A 19287-nucleotide genomic window follows, 5' to 3' on the forward strand; every position below is an offset into this window, starting at 1 on the left:
CTTTATCCATACCTCACCTAACACACAAAAATCAACCGCAGATAGATCCCAGATCTAAATGTGAAAGGTAAAAATAAAACTTTTAGAGGAAAACATAAGAGGACTTCTCCCTGACCTTCAGATAGGTTTTCTGAACAGGACACAAAGAGTACTAAATATAGCAGAGATAAATTGGACTGTACTACAATCAAGACTTTGTTTTTTAAAAGACATGTTTTAAAAAGTTGAAAGCACCCCACAAAGGAGGAGAAGACAACCACAATCCATAGGTCTGACAAAGGATGACTATCCTGGACCTTACAAAATCCCTACAAATCAATCAGAACGAGAAAGACAACCCATACAGGGAACCAGGCAAAGGCTTGCACAGACCCTTCCCAGGGGCAGCTGAGCGGTCAATCACCTGGGGAGGTGCAGAACACCACTGGTCACCACACGGTGCAAATCACAGCACAGAGAAATGCCACCAGCCCAATGTCAGACAGAAAACACAAGTTTGCCCGTGCTGTGGAGTACTGGAGCTCTCATCCGTGTGCAAGGGCGTGATTTTACAGACATATTTGGCAGCACCTGCAGAAGCCGAACATAAGCACAGTGCACAACCCTGCAACCCAACTGCGAGGTCTGCACACGTCCGGGAACGGCGTATGTGTGCTCCCAGTAAACGTGCACTGGACAAGTCACGAGAGCTTCCGACCGGAAACACCCTGATGTCCACCAGGCACAGAGGGTGAGTATGTGGTAACACACTCCCACAAGAGACCACTGCATGAACAGAGGCAACTGGGACCATTGCCTGTGGGTGGGGAAGGGGCTGGCCGCACTGCCTGGCTCAGCATCCACACCAGTACCTACCTTCATTTCCCCTAGTTCCCCTCCCCCCCACCCAGGTCACCTTTCCTGTCTCCTCCGGGGTGGGGCCAGGTCCAGAAAGGGCAGCCCCTTGACCCCAGAGCCTAGCCTAGAGCCCTTCAGCAATATCCAGTGGCCCCCACGTGTTCCCCGATGTCTATGGGCAGGAAGAACATTTCCTCAGAAGTGGCTGGTCCCTGACTCTGCTGAGGAAAATGAGCCAAAGGTCCTTGGTGTGGCCTTGGGGACAGAGGCACACCCCCAGCTCTCTGGTACACCCCACGCAGGCCCCTCGCCCTCGCCCTCACAGGGCTGCCCACCCCGGCCCTGCCTCAGCTTACCGGCAGTCCCTCTCCAGCCCCTTAGACTCATCCGTGCAGTAGAAAAACTTCCCTTTGAAGAGCTGCACCGCAATGACAGCAAATATGAACATGAAGAGCATGTAGACGACCAGGATGTTGAGGACATTCTTCAGCGAGTTCACCACACAGTCAAACACAGCCTGGAGGGGAGGAGGGCTCTGCTCAGAACCTCAGGGCCCTCAGGCCCATAATCACAGAGGGACCTGCTTCCCGTAACCTTAACACAGGAAGCCACCTGCCGCTGCCTCTCCCAGGACTTGAAGAGTGGGCAGGAGGTGCTAGAAGGGGTGGCATGGGCAGATGGGCTGGACACTGACGGGACGCTTACGGGACAGGCCAACTAGTGAGGACAACTTGGTGCCCAGGTCCACCAGTGTCAGGAGGGGCTGACATGGAGGGAAAGGAGTGGGGATGGGGATATGGCCAGCCCTCTGCTCCTGCATCTGGGCCTGCCAGTGGGTCACACTTTGCCCCTGCCCATCAGTGGGAACCAATATGGGGTGGGAAGGCAGCGATGCCTTCCAAGACAGGGACTTGTGGCAGGTTTTGGTGTGGCCAGAGGTGACTCTGTCGTCTGTTAGCACCACCACCTGGGCTTCTTCTCAGGATCTTCCCTACCTGGAAGCTCAGCTTGCCCTGAACTCCCTGGCTGACCCTGGACTGCTGACCCTGGCCCTGGTCCCTGTTTCTCGGAGCTGAGGAGATCCCCCATCCTGCTCTGGCTGTCCACAACCATCTCCTGAGACTCTGCCTGGCACACTCAGACACCAGCAGCTTCCCCAGCAAATGCAGCCTCTGCCCACTTGCCCAGTGTCCCTGACACCCCTAACCTGCCGGCCCAGGTCCAAGTCCCCACCTGACACAGAGGGCCTGTGGCTGCCTTCAAGCCACCCCCAGCCCACCCCTTCACAAGCAAACTGCCTTCTGTAATCCCCACACTGCTTCGTGTCTGCAAGGCTTGCTTCTGCATGCTGTTCACAATACTTTACTGCACAATTTTGTGGGATTAAACGAGTTTAAGCATCCAAAGCATTCCTCACAGTGAGGAACACACTCAGCAAATTATCATATTTTAGCACAACTCCAAGGGTTTGGGTTCACACTCTTTCCTTTATCCAGAACCTCAGCCACACCTCATCCAGAACCTCAGGCCCAGCCCAGGAACCACTTCTCAGGACCCCCTGCCCTCCCTGCATCTCCCTCAGGACCCTCTGCGTCTCTCAGAAGCCCCTTCTTTCTTTTTTAAAATTTAATTTAATTTAATTTAAGAGAGAGAGAGGGGAAGGGCAGAGGGGGAGAAAGAATCCCAAGCAGACTCCACTGAGCACGGACCCTGACGCAGGGCTCAACCTCACAACTGTGAGATCATGACCTGAGCCAAATTCAAGAGTTGGAAGTTTAACCGCCCAGGCACCCCTCGGCAGCAGCTCCTTCCCTGTATAACAGCTGTTGGTGCTGCTGGGTCAAGGAAGAACCTTCCAGAGCACTACGGAGAGTAAGCTCCCCTGTGGGGAGAGTCATGGAACTGAGGGAGCTGGACCCACTTGCACAATGTGTGATCTGAGAAAACAAGCGTGGGTCCTCCCTCAGCTCTACTCATCCCACCCCACGTGGGAAGATGCAGCCAGACAGGGTTAGTTACATGGACACATGTGCACTCAAGAGACACAGCACACATCCACATTCACGCACACATGCACCCACACACATGCACGGACATGCACACACACATATCTGCACACATACACATGCACAGCACACATGCATGCACACACAGGCCTACACTCACATGTACATGCACAGCCTGCACATTGCTCGAGCCCCAACTCCAGGCTCTCACCTTGAGCTTAGGCAGCCGTTTTATGGTCTTGAGGGGCCGCAGGACACGCAAGACTCTCAGGGACTTGATGGTATTGATGTCTTTCCCTTTGGATCCTCTAGAAGGGAGAAGTCACACATGCAGACAGGCAGGATGCACACCCATGCCCAGTTCCCACAAAACCTACTGGGTTGCACTCCCCTGTGCATTTTGTCTTAGGCCCCAGGGCGGAATACCTAGGAACAGGGAGGCCTCTGCCCTGCAAGCACCACAGGCCACAGCACCTCCTCCTGTGGGTTTTGCATGACAAAGGCCTCATCTGAGCAGACAAAGGCCAGGACCAGGTCAAGAGCACCTGGTGTACAGGGAAAGCTGGGCTTCCAGGTGGGAAGAACCCATTCTCACAGACCACATCAGCCATTTCTATGCTAGTGGTCCCCTAACACCCACCCCAAACCAGTGTCATCTGGCCACCATGTTGAGACCAACAATGGGAATAAAGAGGAGAGAAGGGGGCTGGCCCCAGGAATGCAGACCTAGCTCAGGGCCAGCACCTGGAAACCTACAAGCCATTCGAGCAAGAGCCTTCTGGGAGGGCTGGCTTCTTTGCTTTTCAGTCCTGGTAGAGGGAGGGTAAGGGGAACATGTCAGGATCTCCCTGCCTGGGCTTGCGCATCTGCTCCTACAGTCCTCCAGATGATGTAACACTGACTGAGAGGGAGAGGAGGAGAGGGGTGGTAGGCGTGAAGGAAGGGAAAGAGTGAAGCAGAGTAAGAAAGAGAAAAAGTTAGATGAATACCGAGGTAATATAAGGGACAATGCAATGCAAGGGGTGGACAGAGGAAGAAAGAAAGAAATAGCAAAGGAAAGAGAAAGAAACAGACAGGGAGGGAGGGAGGGGAGGGGAGGGGTAAGAGCCCACAGAGAGACAAAGAGAGCAGCAGACAAGAAAACCCAGACTGGGGGAGTAAGACAGGGAGTCAGGAAAAGAAAATTCTAAGCACCAGACGCAAGCTTGGAGATCCAGGACCAGTGGGCCCAGATCGGGTCCCTCACAAAGGAAGACGCCCGAGCAGACCCAGGTGGCTCCCTCAGGCTGCCAGGGGCCCAGCTGTTGTCAGACTCTGGGGGCTGGCCTTCTCACCAACCCAAAGCCAGGGCAGATATCGGGGGTGAGGGGTGGTCCCCTGATTGACCTTCATAGACTGCCTAAGGAGGCAATTCTTAGAAGCAAGGCCACACCCCACCCTCAGCAGTGGCTGAGGACTCAGGACTGGGGATCCTATTCCATCCTGCTCAGAGGTCACCTCCCTCCAAGTTCCCAAGGAGCCTGTGCATGGGGAGAGGGGACAGGGCCTCCAGTGGTCTTCTTTGGGCTGCTGCTCAGCTCTAGGGAAAGTGAGCTGTGAGGTCCAGGTAGGATCTGTGGGTTAAGGAGAGCTGGGGAGCCCCAGTCCCTTATATCTGCCCCAAGACCCAGCCAGGGCCTACATTCCAGAACCAGATCAAACTCCCTCTGAAACACCCAGCCTCCAGACCACCGTGTCAGGTGTTTCTATCACCCCAGCATTCTGGACACCTGCCCCCAAACCAGGTTCTTCCAGCAGCCCTGTTGAGACCAGTACAGAGAGAAGAGGGGGCAGGGTGGGCAGGCAGACACCTGAGGGATGCAGAAGGGAGGGACACTGCTTTGGTTTTGCAGGGGAGGGCTCTCTGCAGGGACAGGCCTCAAGGTGGTCTGTGTTCTGTGTCTAGAGGCCTCATTTCTCGCTTGCCAGCTCAGTGCCTTTCTCCTGCTCTGAGGTCACCTGGCTGGACTGCACCCCTTCCCCTGTCTTACTCTTAAGCCCCTGACTGACACTTTATATACAAAGAAAACTGGTTAAGACCCCCAGAGAATATGCTGGGCATTGCAGGGAGGCAGTTGCAGAGAACAGAGAGAAGAAAGAGAGCCTCTTTGCCGGAGAAGAGACATGGGAAGGTACCTCAGGAAGGTACCAACATCCTGGCAGTCATGGTTACAGCAGCCCCCACCAAGAGCCCTCACTGCCCTCAGGGCCCAAATTCCTGGCCCCCAGCACTCACTTGGGGCACCTCCCCAGACCCAGCCCCCAACCCAGCCCCCAGAGGTGAGGCAGCAACGCATGGCCTGGGGACATGGCTCCTGGCAGCATGCACTCTGGAGAATGGAGGAGGATGAGCGGAGGTGAGTCGTGCTGGTGAACGGCCCAGGAGGGGCCATGCTGGGCTATGATGTGGGGCAGTGTGAGGGGCAGAGGGAAGGCATTACCCCATGAAGCTCCTACCGAGAGTCCAGCAACAAAGAGACAAAGAGAAGAGAGTCAGTGAGGAGGCCTCGCCCTCCCCAAGTGCTCAGAGAAGATGCAGACACGTCCCTCAGATCTTCCTGATCTCTGGGTCTCCTCCGTAGCTCCACCCAAGCCCCCCACACCTGTCCCATGCCCACCACCATGCAGGGTCTGAGGGAGTCAATCCAGGCCCAGCCACAAGGGAGCTGAGTTTCATCCCCTAGGGAGTCAGAGAAACCAAAGGTCTAATACTCCGACAGGGGAAGATAGCCACCAGCTCTGGCTGACCAAGCGGTGCAGCCGAGATCAGGGCAGGTAAGTTGTTCTGAAAGACCCAATAGGCAGGCACCAAACAAACCAGAGGCCTGCTCACCCAGTGTCAGAACCACAAGCCGTGGCAGGGACAAGTGGGCCTTGAGACGCTCTCAACCCCATACAGCCCAGCCCCAAGTAGACAGCCCATGGAGGCCAGTGGGGCCCCCTCCTTCCCTTACCCCCACACCCACCACAGCTCTGGGACTGCAGCCCAGTCAGACCCAGAGCAGACATGGTACTTACGAGAAGGCAAATGCCACCAGGGCCCCACTGACCACGATGAAGTCCAGAATATTCCATAAGTCCCGGAAGTAGGCCCCAGGGTGTAGGAGCAGTCCCAAATCAATCATCTTCAGGGGAGAAACACATATGAGATGCTGACTATTTCAGAAAGAAAAGCAGGGCCAGGCCCCAGACTCATGGGGTTGGGGGGAAGGATGCCATTCAGATCACGTCCTCTGAGGGCCTCAGTGGGCCTTCAAACCTCAATGCCATTGAGCCAAATATCCCTACATGGTCACGACTGGCTGAGATCTTGTCTGGGCTCCCAAATCCCCTGGAGAACCGCCCCCCCTTGCTGGGTTGCAAGCATACACCACGCCAGGAGGCTCACGCCCTGCCCAGACCCTCAGAGGGTCAGCTCTCTGAAGCAGGAGGAAGAGCTGGTGGGGTTCACAAGGACCGGGCTCTGCCATCCCTAAAGCTGTGATTTCTGGCAAGCACCTTAATGTCTCCAAGCCTCAGCTTCCATGTCTATAAAATGGGATGACCAAAAAAAAAAAAAAAACCTCTCCCATGAGTTTGCAAGAGGAAGTGAAGAAGCAGAGGTGACAGACAGACGCACGCGCACACACGGAAGTCACCAGGCCACGGGCACATCCTAAGCTGCCCTGTAGTCAAAGATGGCACACAGCCACTTGTCAGTGATAAAGGAGCAGTGCCCGTCAGTCCTCAGAGACAGAGCGACCACGATGAAATGGTCTGTAGCCTAACATGAAGCACTACAGCTCTTTGAAACTAAAGTCTTCAGCGCCCACGCGCCATGATGTTTGGGTGCTGGGGCCCTCGCTCTCCCCAGCTTGACATCACGAGACAATCCTGAGGGTGGGCTGAGCCCACACTTGCACATTCCCGAAGCCTGTAACCCTCGGTTAGCAGGATGGCGGAGGCAGGATCGGCACTGGGGTGCTCTCCCAAAGCCGGTGTAACACTGTGGTGAATCTCTGGTAATAAACTGGCCTCTGCCCTCCGCAACACACATCAGCACACTCGTGTGCACGCATTCTCTCACTGAGCACACACCCAGGGCACACCCACAACATGCCCTCATCAGAGGCTACAGGTCCCGGCCCGTGTCAGTCATGAGGGAGGATGAGTGGAGCACTGGGCCACCAGGGCAACCACGTATCTCACCTTGATCACCATCTCAAAGGTGAAGACGCCTGTGAAAATGTAGTCCATGTACTTCAGAGCCTAGAACCAACAGGAAGGTTACTGTCAAAGTCTGGGCCGACAGCCTGAGCCTGGACAATTTCAGCAGCATCATGCTTTTCCTCCGGGCCTCTGAACAGACAACCCCTTGGCAAGTGTGCCTGTGGGCCAAGCCCTAGCCCCCCACGGGCCCCGGCAGCGGCCCTGGCCCCAGGCACATGCCCACTCTTCGTCTGCAACTCAGGGCTGGGCCAGGAGGCACCCGCAGACCTTCATCCCCACATCCCACACCTCCAGAGGGAGCAGACAGGACCCTAGCATGGCCCAGCCCCTCCACCACCTGAGGGCCGTGCTCACGTTGTTCCTGGGCGAGTCTGTCCGCACTGGATCCTCGGCAGCCAGGGCAATGCTGCTCAGGGCGATGACCACGAGAATGACCATCTCAAAGTACCGCATGGTCACGATATAATGGCAGAAGCGGCGGAGCCTGCAGGGCAAAGCACAGATCGCCCGAGGCCCACCGATGAGCTGGGCTGGACCCCCCACCAGAGTGCATGCCTGGCCTCTCCCTGCGGAAGGCGTCACACCAGAACCAAGTTCTACTGAGTGTCCCTGTGGTTGGGAGACAGCGGCCAGGTGACCAATGGTGCCTCAGATTCTCGAGCAGGTGTCCCAGGAAGAGGGGTGGGAAGGCTGCAGAAACCCACAGCAGGGGTCAGCCCACGCAGTCACCTCCTGTGTGTGTGGACGGCGGTGCCCTCTGCAGATTTACAAAGGCTGTAAGTGGGGGGGAGGGGGTCCCGGGAGGGCTGCTCAGAGAGGACAAGGCTGAACGCCAGCACTCCTGTGGACAGCAGGCCTCTCTGGAGAGCTCAGGAAACTTCTCTGGGTCTGTGCTGGCCCAGCCCGTCTGAGTCCCCAGAACTGCGTGTGTCACCTGCCTCCCTGCAGCACCAGGCAGCATTACTGACACTATTCTGTTCTGTTCGTGCACCTGTCGGACACCGGGGCCCAGTGGTGGACAGGGCACCAGAAAACAGTGTGGACATACACCAACAGGAGGCCCTCAGATGCTCACAAATGCTCCAGGACAGCAGCAGGGACCAGGGGGTCTGCGAAGAACCCTCGGGGGGGCGGTGAAGCTGGTCCCAGGTGACAAGGAGGGGCAGCCACAGAACCAGCACACAGGCGGCGCGGGGACAGACCCGCGTCTCACCTCTGCGACCCGCACCTCTCTCACCACCACTGCTCTACTCTTAGGCTCTTAGGTCTGAAGGGACCTTCCACCTCCCAGCCACACCCACCCACCTCTCTCTCTGCCTTGAAGGGACTACTATGCTCTCCTCTTCGCCATGACCACTGCCATACTCCGGCCTCCATGCCAACCAGAGCCACCCTTCCCAGGCCCCTGGTGAGCTCCCGGCACACTTTCCTCTGTACAGACACAGCTCTCCTCCTTCCTCCAGGACACTCCGTCTCTGCGTCTTTCCTTCTGCATCTCAGGACTGAGCATCTACCCTCAGCTCTACCCCTGGCCAGGTGAGTCCACCTGGCCATGAGACATCCACTAGCTGCCCCTGCTCTGCAGGGTCTGCACTCGCCTGCCCCCAGCTCAGTGGGGCCCCAGCTGTCATGCAGAAACTCTGGGTGTCATCCCTGACATCTCCTTCCCCTTCCACATCTAATTTATCAAGTTCCCTAGATTCTCTCCAAAATATCTTCCCAAGCATTTCACTCCCAAACCTCCCCACATGACCACCATCATCAGACCTCGCCCATCTCTTCCTCAAAACCATGACCACCTACTAAGCTCTGTGCAAGGACTCTGCTGAAGTACGGCCTGACAGTGTCCCCACTGACCCCCAGCTGCCTACAACCTCTCTGCTCCCTCCTTCACACGTCAGTGCTCACAGGCAAGGGCCACACTCCCTAGCGGAGCAGAGTAAGCTCCCAGGAAATGTGTGCTGAGTGAAGGCGTGAAGAGAGGGAGGGAGTGGAGGCTGGGTAGAGAGACTGCAGGCTTGGAGGGACGGGGACGCAGGGCACAGCCTGACTCCATCGGATCTTGCTGCCCTCTGGCCCCCCTGCTCTACCACACTGGCCGCGATCTACACACTTTGCTCTATCTGTTGCCACTGCCAGGGATGGTCTCCCTCCCCTTCCTCACCAATCTCACCTCCCACTGACAACCAACCTGCCCTTCCCACCCTAACATTCGCACCCCCGGCAGCTTTGTGCTTCCTCTTAGTACTTCCCACCATGTGATGTCTTAGGCCCCTTACTTATTTGTCTGGTTTGCTGTCTGTCTCTCCTACTTGCCCAGACGCTTATCAAGGACAGGGGTCCTTGTTTGTTCTGCTCCTTACTCTGTATTCCCAGCACCTAAAATGCTGTTAGTATGTAAGTACTAGGTGACCCAATGCAGTAGATGGACTGATGAGTGGATGAGAAGTGCTGGTGACTTCATGATAAACAGAGGGGAGAAAATGGGCAGACATGTGAGTGAACGTGGTACACAGATGCATGCACGCGTGGACAGTGGGCATGATGGAAGGTGGACACATGAGGGACATAAACTGGGTGTGTGTGTGAGGCAAGAAACAGTCACTGCAGTGGGGGGTAGTGGCTCTGGGGCTGACTGTGGGTTCAAACCCCAGCTCTACCATTAGGGCTGACTGGCTGTGTGTCTGTGGACAGGCCATGGACCTTCCCCATGGCTCTGTGTCCTCATCTGTAGGGAGTGCTTGCAGACTGCTGTGATGATCAGGACATTAAAGTGCACAGAATCAGTGCCTGCCAGGTCACGTCTAGCATACGCTGCTACCATGCACATGGACCACGGCCACAGACATGGGATAGGCACATGGCCTGGGCAGGTGAAGGAGACTCACAGGTTGGTGGGGCTTAAACAGAACATGGAGCTGTATGGGACGATGGGTCGCGGGCCACTCCTCATCACATCATCAGCTTCCACCTCCTTCTTCCCCTCAGCTTGGCTTTCCAGGTCCACGTTACCACCTACAAGGACACAGGGCCACCAAGTTAGAGGTGTGGTGCACGTGAAGCCCGCATCATCCAGGTCTTACCCAAACAACAGACACAGTCCCAGCCCCAACCCCACCGGCCTTCAGGGACCCAGCCAGGGAAGGGCGTGTGGCTAAGAACAGAGCTTCACATGAGACTCCCTCCAATCGTGGACAGATCACGACTGAGGACTGAGCCAGCACTGGAGGCCCTTCCTCACCTCTCACTGCACAAGGGTCAGGGCAGGGGCAGCACCAGGCCCTGTGCGGCTGGCTGTGGGCCTCTGCCTCCACTAGGGGCCGCTGGTGTAGATGTTCTACTGACACCCAAGTCCCCCCCGCCGCCCCCCCGCCCCCGCCCCCTCCACCGCCGGCCCCAGAGACCAGGGCCAGCAGGCTCCCCCGCCTGGTTCAGGGATCAGTGCCTCCTTGAGAAAAGTCACCAATGCCCCACTGCTTCTGCAGGGATCGCGGGACCGCAGGACAGGGAGGAGCAGGGGCCGGCCCTGGACACTCTTCTGAACCTGAGAATCCAGGTGGACCCTGCCTGGGATTCTCTCCTTCAGGACCCTGGCAAAGGTCTGCAGAGCCAGGGCGGTGACCCAGGGAGAACTTCAGCAGAGCCCACATCTCGTATGGGCTCCTGCTCGGCTCCTCACTGCTCATTCCCCTGACCCTAAGCCCCCACCCTTTGCTGTCCCACTAATCAAACTACCCAGGGTTAAGATGTCTTGTTAAGTAGATTCTCTTAGGTAGATTCTTGTTCTTGTTAAGTAGATTCTGGTGTCTGTGCATAGTGTTTTTCTCACAGTGACTTTTCATTTTTCACTATCCCAAAGTATGTTTCCATTCTTGTGGGTTAACAGAGTTCCCGAGACCTCGGGGATGCCCAGGAACACAGGCCAGTGACTTGGAGCCAATGCCTACTACTGTACCTCATTTTTACTTCTTACAAGAAACATAAACGTAAAGAGGATGTTAAAAGGCAGAAGAAACGAGGGTAGTTATCCCCAGAGCCTGTGTGGCCGCCAATCCCAGAGAGGACAGCTAGCCTGAGAAGAAGCCCTGGGTGCACATGGAAGAGCTCATAGCAACAGCAGGAGCTCCCTGCTGATGGTGTCATTATATAATCTTCTCAGAGAGCAGTTTGGCAATAAAGTCCTAAAAAATTCTATTTATTGATTTAATCTGTAACCTGTATTCACAAAGGTGTTTGTTGTAAGTTCCTCTACAATAACAAAAAAATTACAAAATGTACAATCATCGGAAAAAGACTAAGTATGCAATATTCACATGATTCACCATACTACAGATATTAAAAATGCCTACAAATAGTTTCAATGACAAAAGAAGCTTAGGATATTATAAGTTAAAAAAAAAAAAAAAAAGGCTGCATACTTGTACATCCCAGATGAGCTCAACTCCAAAACAATAATATATGTGGGGAGAGAAATAACACCAAAACAATAATAATAATTGTGGTGATCTCTCAATAGCTGACAGTAATTTTAATTCCCTTCACTATACTTTTAACACTTGAAAAAATTTTCCATGATGAGTATGCATTATTTTTAAATTAAGAAACGTTTATTATTTTAAAACCACAGCTTTTCTTTTCAGACTCCTCCACAATAACAATAAGGCAGGACCAATATGGACTCAATGAAGAATTTTGCTGCTCAAAATAAGTGGAACAAAGATGCCAGAAACTGGATGGAAATACTCCTCCTGAAATAGACTTACAGCAACAACAAAAGTCATCAATTAAGTCAAAGCAGACCAAGAAAAACAGGAGAGGATCAAAATGGAACTACAGCAGACTAAGTTCATTGTTAGAAGCAGGTTCCTAAAAAAACAAACAAAAGACTTGACAGTAACAAAAATTAAATCATGAAACAGGACACTGCATCCAGCAAAATGGCCAGATACAGAGCAAGGATGAAGAGAACACTCACGAGAAACAACCACATGCTGGACGTGGTCCAAGCGCTTTTTGCCTCATAACAGCACTCACCAGCTTCTGCCATCACCTCTCTGTTCTAGATGAAGACCTGAGACATTACCTCGTGGGGAAACGATCTACCAAGGCCGGGATAGGGTCCTGAGCCTTGGGCTCACTACAAGGTAGGGAGCTACATGAGGGTTCCTACTAAGCTGCTCTCTTCAAAGAGAGCTAAAGTGAGCCCAGACTGGTAGTGCCCTAGGCTTCCGGGAAAGCAGATGGAATGACACAGCATCCCTCATCTGGTCCTACAGATTGGGCAGCCCATCTCAACTTGAAGAGAATTTCAGCCCTACAGACATCCATGCTACAGAAAGAATTTCTCTCCTATACATTCAGAAGAGCACTAGCTATATGCCACCCTTGAGAGAACTGAAAAAGCAGTCCATCAATTCATTTTCTATAGGGCTTCATTATCTCACAAAACCCCAGCCAAGAAATGGTGGATTAAGGTCAGTCATATATGAACTCAAAATAAAAAATATCACCAAACAGACCAGGAAGCAAGGTCACCATGAATGAAAGACAGCAGAAATAAGTAATTGGTTTACACCCCCCACAGACTTCAGATACAAGAATTAAAAAGAAAAAAATTTAGATGGAGAATATAAAGTAGCTAAGTGTAAATATGTAAATCAATAAAAAATTAATCTTAAAGAAATGAACGAACAATAGAAGTCTATAAAATTAACCCAGCATTTCCATGACCTGTGACAGAGAAACTTAAAATGGACTCATCCTCCCACTGAAAACAACCATAAAAACTGAACAAAATATATAATGTAAGTGTTTAAAGGCACAACAAGTCACAATCCTTGGAGGAAGGGAAGCACAGAGGTGACCCCATATTCCCCCAAGATTTTCCCCTAAGGCCATGTACCTATTTGTAGTGCAAGGAAACAGAACCCAGTAGAAAGCAACACTCTTACAGGGAGGAAGAGAAAAAGACTGGAGTTTGGGAACGACAAAGTGTCTGGGAATGAGGGGCAAAATCCCAGAGTGAAGTGCAGGGGAGACGTGAGTCACTCCACCAGCCCCAGTTAATCCCCCCCCCCCCCCCCCCCCACTGCTGCATATGTGCAAGAGGAGTCTGGCCTCCACTGGAGGAAAACGCCCTGAAGGAAACTCTTGTCAAAGAAGAGGGCAAGGCTGAAGGCTTGATGCCAGATGTCAATGCCAACAGAGATTTAATTCTGCTGGCACTCAATTTTATTAGGGTTGTTCCTGTTTGTGTTAGTGTTCTAGTTACAGAGTTGCACAGATGTGGAATCATTGCCCTTTACCCTACTATAAGGCCTATTATTTCCAGGGCATGACATTTTCAGGAATGCACACATCATGTTGTAGCAGGAATGTCTGTAGTTAAGAAAGACAGAAAATGATATTAATCAGAAACTCAAGAAATAATAAGTGTTGGGGAGGATGTGGAGAGAAAGGAACCCTCTTGCACTGTTGGTAGGAATGCAAACTGGTGCAGCCACTGTGGAAAACAGTATGGAGTTTCCACAAAAAAATTAAAAATAGAATCACCACATGATCCAGTGATTCCACTACTGAGTATTTACCCAAAGAATAGGAAAACACTAATCAAAAAGATACATGCACCACTGTGTTTACTGCAGCATTATTTACAATAGCCAAAATATGGAAGCAACATAAGTATGCAGTGATAGATGAATGGATAAAGAAGATGTGGTGTATATATATATATATATATATATATATATATATATACACACACACACACACACAATAGAATATTACTCAGTATTAAAAAGAATGAAATCTTGCCATTTGCAACAATATGGATGGATATAGAGAGTATTATGCTAAGTGAAATAAGTAAATCCAAGAAAGACAAATACCACATGATTTCATTCATATGTAGAATTTAAGAAACAAAACATTTGAACAAACAAATTAAAAAGAGACAAACAAAAAAATAGACACTTATATACAGAGAAGAAACTGCTGGTTGCCAAAGGGGAGGTAGGTGGGGGAACGTGTGAAATAGGTGAAGGCGATCAAGAGTCCACTTATCATGAGGAGCACTGAGTGATGTATAGAATTGCTGAATCAGGGCTACCTGGGTGGCTCAGTCAGTGAAGCATCTGCCTTCGGCTCAAGTCATGATCTCAGGGTCTTGGGATCAAGCCCCACATCGGGCTCCCTGCTCAGCGGGAGTCTGCTTCTCTCTCTCCCTCTGCCTCTACCCACCCCTGCTCATGCTCTCTCTCTTTCCTCTCAAATAAATAAAAAGAGAAATCTTAAAAAAAAAAAAAAGAATTGCTGAATCACTATATTGTACACCTGAAACTAATATAACACTGCATGTTAATTATACTGCAATGAAAAAATAAATAAAATGATATAAAAAAAGATCTAAGATGCAATATAAAAAGGAAAGCCAAGAAACTGATAAATCTAAATAAACATGATCTCTATAAAGTCAAAACAATAGGGGCGCCTGGGTGGCTCAGTTGGTTAGACGACTGCCTTCGGCTCAGGTCATGATCCTGGAGTCCTGGGATCGAGTCCCGCATCGGGCTCCCTGCTTGGCGGGGAGTCTGTTTCTCCCTCTGACCCTCCCCCATCTCATGCTCTCTCTCTCTCTCTCTCTCTCTCTCTCTCATTCTCTCTCTCAAATAAATAAATAAAATCTTTTAAAAAAAGTCAAAACAATAATAATAACTACACTACTTTGTAAGGTTAGAAAAGGGACTACAATGCTGTCCTATGAAGGAAGTTGGGAGAAATGTGATTGCAACAGGTGCATAGCCTTGCTCAAAGGGAACTTAGAGTAAAAAATAACTACAGACTTTGTTACGCATGCACAATAGCCATTACAAGGGTAACCACTAAAAAAAAATAAAACAGAAATAGAGTTCATAGCTTTTAAACTAGTAGAGGGAAAAATGTGATACGTAAGCAAATAAACAACCAATTATTCAATATTTCTAAAAGGAAGCAAAGAAGAAAAAAGCATAGGAAAAATGGAAAAAATGTCACAATCTAAAATGGATGAAGCAGTAAAAAGGTAAAATAAAACAGATGAAGCAAGTCCAAGTAAACTAATACAATAAATACAAGTCCACTCAACCTGGTTGTTAGCTGACATAGATTATTCAGCTGGATTTTTAAAACATACAGTTATCTGCAGTTTCCAAGAGACACGCCTAAAATATAAGGCCACATAAAGGTTGCAAGTCAAATGATGGAAAAAGATACAGCTGCCAAATGTTTCTTTAAAAAAAAAAAAAAAAGTTCAGTACTTATCCACATCAGAAAAATACACTTTAAGAAAAAATCATTATTAGAGTGACAGAGGGTCAGTACAAGAGGACAAGAGGCTCAGACCTTGTGAGACGTAAGGGTTCACACACATATAAAAAACCCCAAATACAGAAATCAATATACATCTTCATAGAAGTTTTGGGCTTTTTAATGAAGAAATAAAACAAAAATCCCCACAAAAGAGGTTCAGAAACATAGAGCTACTATTGTATAAACATATACAGCAGGACTTGGTCATCTGTTAAGACTGTTTTCTATAATGAGCTGCATGTTTCAAACTATTCGAAGAACTGACAAGTCTAAAAAAAGAAAGATTTCAATGCACCTCACTCAATTATCAATGGCTCAGTCAGTCAAAATATTAGTGAATATACAGCATACTTAGAATACAACTAAAAACTTGATTTATTAGCAAATATAAAAAGACCAGTGATTAACTGAACATAATAAAAAAATAAATAAAATTTTTAAAAAGGCCAGTGTTCCCCAAATTAGAGAAAACATATTCTTCTTTTCTTTTTCAAAGATGTATTTATTTATTTGAGAGAGAGAGAAAGCATGAGTGAGAGGGGCAAATGGAGAGGGAAAGAGAATCTCAAGCAGACTCCACACCAAGTGCAGAATCTGACATGGGGCTTGATCTCACACCTCTGAGATCACAACCTGAGCTGAAATGAAGAGTTGGAAGCTTAACTGATTGCACCACTCAGGTACCCCAAAAACATATTCCTCTTAAGCACATGTGGAAACATTTACAAAAGTTGACCATGTGCCAAGCCATAAAGAAATTATAAATATATCTCAAAGGAAACCATCATACAGGTCATGTTCTCTAACCACAGTGCAATTAAGTTAGAAATTAAGGCAGTAATCAGAAACAAAAAGATTAATTAAGATTTAAATTTTTGATTGGAAATTAAAAAATAGACTTTAAAGAGTTCGGGGTGCCTGGGTGGCTCAGTCGTTAAGCGTCTGCCTTCGGCTCAGGTCATGATCCCAGGGTCCTGGGATCGAGCCCCGCATTGGGCTCCCTGCTCGGCAGGGGGCCTGCTTCTCCCTCTCCCACTCCCCCTGCTTGTGTTCCCTCTCTCGCTGTGTCTCTCTCTGTCAAACAAATAAAATCTTTAAAAAAAAAAAAGAGTTCATTGGTCAAAAATTATGTATTTATAGGCAGTATAACTGGGTCTACATAGAAAACAAAATAATCTACAGAGAAATTATTTAGGGTAACAAGAAAGTTTACTTGGCAACTCTGACTGCAAACAAACCCAACATACTTAAAAATACAATTTTTTAAACAATATCATTTAAAAAACAGAACAAGCAACATAACAAAGACAAAAAAAAGGAATTTTAGGGCAGTGAAACTACTCTCTTTGATACTATAAAGGTAGATGTATGTCATTATTATATTTGTCCAAACCCTTACAACATAAAACACCAAGAGTGAACTCCAATATAATCTGTGAACTTTGGGTGTAGGCTCATTGACTGTAACAAATATATCACTTTAGTGGGGGGGTTGCTTATAGCAAGGGAGGTTGTATATGTGCATGGGCAGTGAGTATATAGCAAATCTATACTTTCTGCTTAATTTTACTGTGAACCCAAAACTGCTCTTAAAAAAACCCAAAAAGATAAACTGGTTGTATAAGGGGAAAGAGATATAAATACAAAATCAAAGAAGATAAAAATCCTATAATCTTACATTTGAATGACAAATGCCAAAAGAATACATGATATATTCTTCTCTTTAAAAAAGAAAAAAAGTACAACATCCATTCATGTTGTCCATCCCTCAACAAAGTAGGTTTTAGAGGGAACATACCTCAACATAATAAAGGCCTTGTATGAAAAACCCACAGCTAACATCATATTCAATGGGGAAAGCTGAGAGCTATTCCCCTAAGATCAGGAACAAGACAAGATGTCCACTCTCACCACTTTTATTCAACACAGTACTGGAAGTCCTAGCCACAGCAATCAGACAAGAAAAAGAAATAAAAGGCATCCAAATGGGTAACAAAGGAGTAAAACTTTCACTATTTGCAGATGACATGATACCCTAAAGAGAAAACCCCAAAGACTCCACCAAAAAACTATTAGAACTGATAAATGAATTCAGTAAAGTTGCAGGATACAAAATCCACATACAGAAATCTGTTGCATTTCTATACAGTACTAATGAAATATCAGAAAGAGAAATTAAGAAACTAATCTCATTTACAATTGCACCAAAAGTAATAAAATGAACTTAACCAAAGAGGAAAGACCTGTACTCTGAAAACTATAAAACACTAATGAAAGGAATCTAAGATGACATAAATAAATGGAGGGATATCCCATGCTCATGGATTGGAAGAACAAATACTGCTAAAATGTCCATATTACCCAAAGCAATCTCCAGATTTAATGCAATCTCTATCAAAATACAAACAGCATTTTTCACAGAATTAGAACAAATAATCCTAAAATTTGTATGGAACTAAAAAAGTCCTGAATAGCCAAAGCAACCTTGCAAAAGAAGGACGAAGCTGGAGGTATTACAATCCCAGATTTCAAGACATACTACAAAGCTGTAGTATCAAAATAGTATGGTATTGCCACAAAAACAGACACAAAAATTAAAAGAACAAAACAGAAAACCCAAAAATAAACCCATGTTTATATGGTCAATTAATCTATGACAAAGGAGGTAAGACTATGCAATGGAAAAAAATCTCTTCGACAAATGGTGTTGGGGTGTCTGCCTTTGGCTCAGGTTATGATCCTGGGGTCCTGGGATGGAGCCCCATGACGGCATTCCTGCTCAGTGTGGAGCCTACTTCTCCTCCCTCTACTCCTCCCCCCTGCTTGCTCTCTCTCTCCTGCTCTCTCTCTCTCTCAAAATAAATAAAAATTTTTTAAAAATGGTATTGGGTAAATTGGACAGCTACATGCAAAAGAATGAACCTGGACCATTATCTTACACCATACACAAAAATAAACTCAAAGTGGATTAAAAGACCTAAATGTGAGGCCTGAAACCATAAAAATCCTAAAAGAGAGAAAAGGCAGTCATTTCTCTGATATCGGTTATAGCAACATTTTTCTAGATAAGTCTCCTGAGGCAAGGGAAACAAAAGCAATATTAAACTACTGGGACTTCATCACAATAAAAAGCTTTTGAACAGTGAAGGAAACATTCAACAACAACAAAAAAGGACAACCTACTGAATGGGAAAAGATATTTGCAAATGACATATCCAATAAAGGGCTAGTATCCAAAATATATAAAGAACTTATACAAGTCAACACCAAAAAAATCCAAATAATCCAATTAAAAATGGGCAGAAGACATGAACATTTTCCCAAAGAAGACATACAGATGGCCAATGGACACACGAAAAGATGCTCAACATCACTAATCATCAGGGAAATGGAAGTCAAAACCGTGATATTACCTCACACCTGTCAGAATGGCTAAAATCAAAAACACACAAACAAGTGTTGACAGGATGTAGAGAGAAAGGGACACTTGTGCACTATTGGATGCATGCAAACTGGTGCAGCTGCTGTGGAACCAGTATGGAGATTAACCAAAAAGTTAAAAATAGAATTACCACGTGATCCAGCCATTGCACCAAAGAATACAAAAACACTAACTCAAAAAGATACATGCAGGGGCGCCTGGGTGGCTCAGTCAGTTAAGTGTCCAACTCTTGATTTCGACTCAGGTCATGATCTCAGGGTGGTGAGATCGAGCCCTGCGTCAGGCTCCACACTCAGCAGGGAGTCTGCTTGAGATTCTCTCTCTCCCTCTGCCCCTCCTCACCACCACATGCATGCTCTCTCTCTCTCAAATAAAAAATAAATAAATCTTAAAAAAAAAAGATACATG

The 19287-nt window shown here is 48.4% G+C and overlaps 1 protein-coding gene across 3 annotated transcripts in view; it reads right to left on the minus strand.

The window, feature by feature from the left end:
* CACNA1B (calcium voltage-gated channel subunit alpha1 B) overlaps positions 1-19287 on the minus strand; it is a 186238-nt gene that overhangs the window by 50478 nt on the left and 116473 nt on the right. For all 3 annotated transcript variants that reach the window (XM_035015334.1, XM_035015333.1, XM_035015332.1), the window contains 6 exons: positions 9980-10106; positions 7446-7575; positions 7071-7130; positions 5901-6007; positions 3055-3151; positions 1194-1354 (listed from right to left, as the gene is read on the minus strand). In XM_035015334.1, the coding sequence (XP_034871225.1) occupies positions 1194-1354; positions 3055-3151; positions 5901-6007; positions 7071-7130; positions 7446-7575; positions 9980-10106 (682 nt within the window). The remainder of the gene's footprint in view (positions 1-1193; positions 1355-3054; positions 3152-5900; positions 6008-7070; positions 7131-7445; positions 7576-9979; positions 10107-19287) is intronic.

This window comes from Mirounga leonina, unplaced genomic scaffold (assembly GCF_011800145.1).
Source record: "Mirounga leonina isolate KUSES-001 unplaced genomic scaffold, KU_Mleo_1.0 Mir_170, whole genome shotgun sequence".
NCBI classification, from domain to species: domain Eukaryota; kingdom Metazoa; phylum Chordata; class Mammalia; order Carnivora; family Phocidae; genus Mirounga; species Mirounga leonina.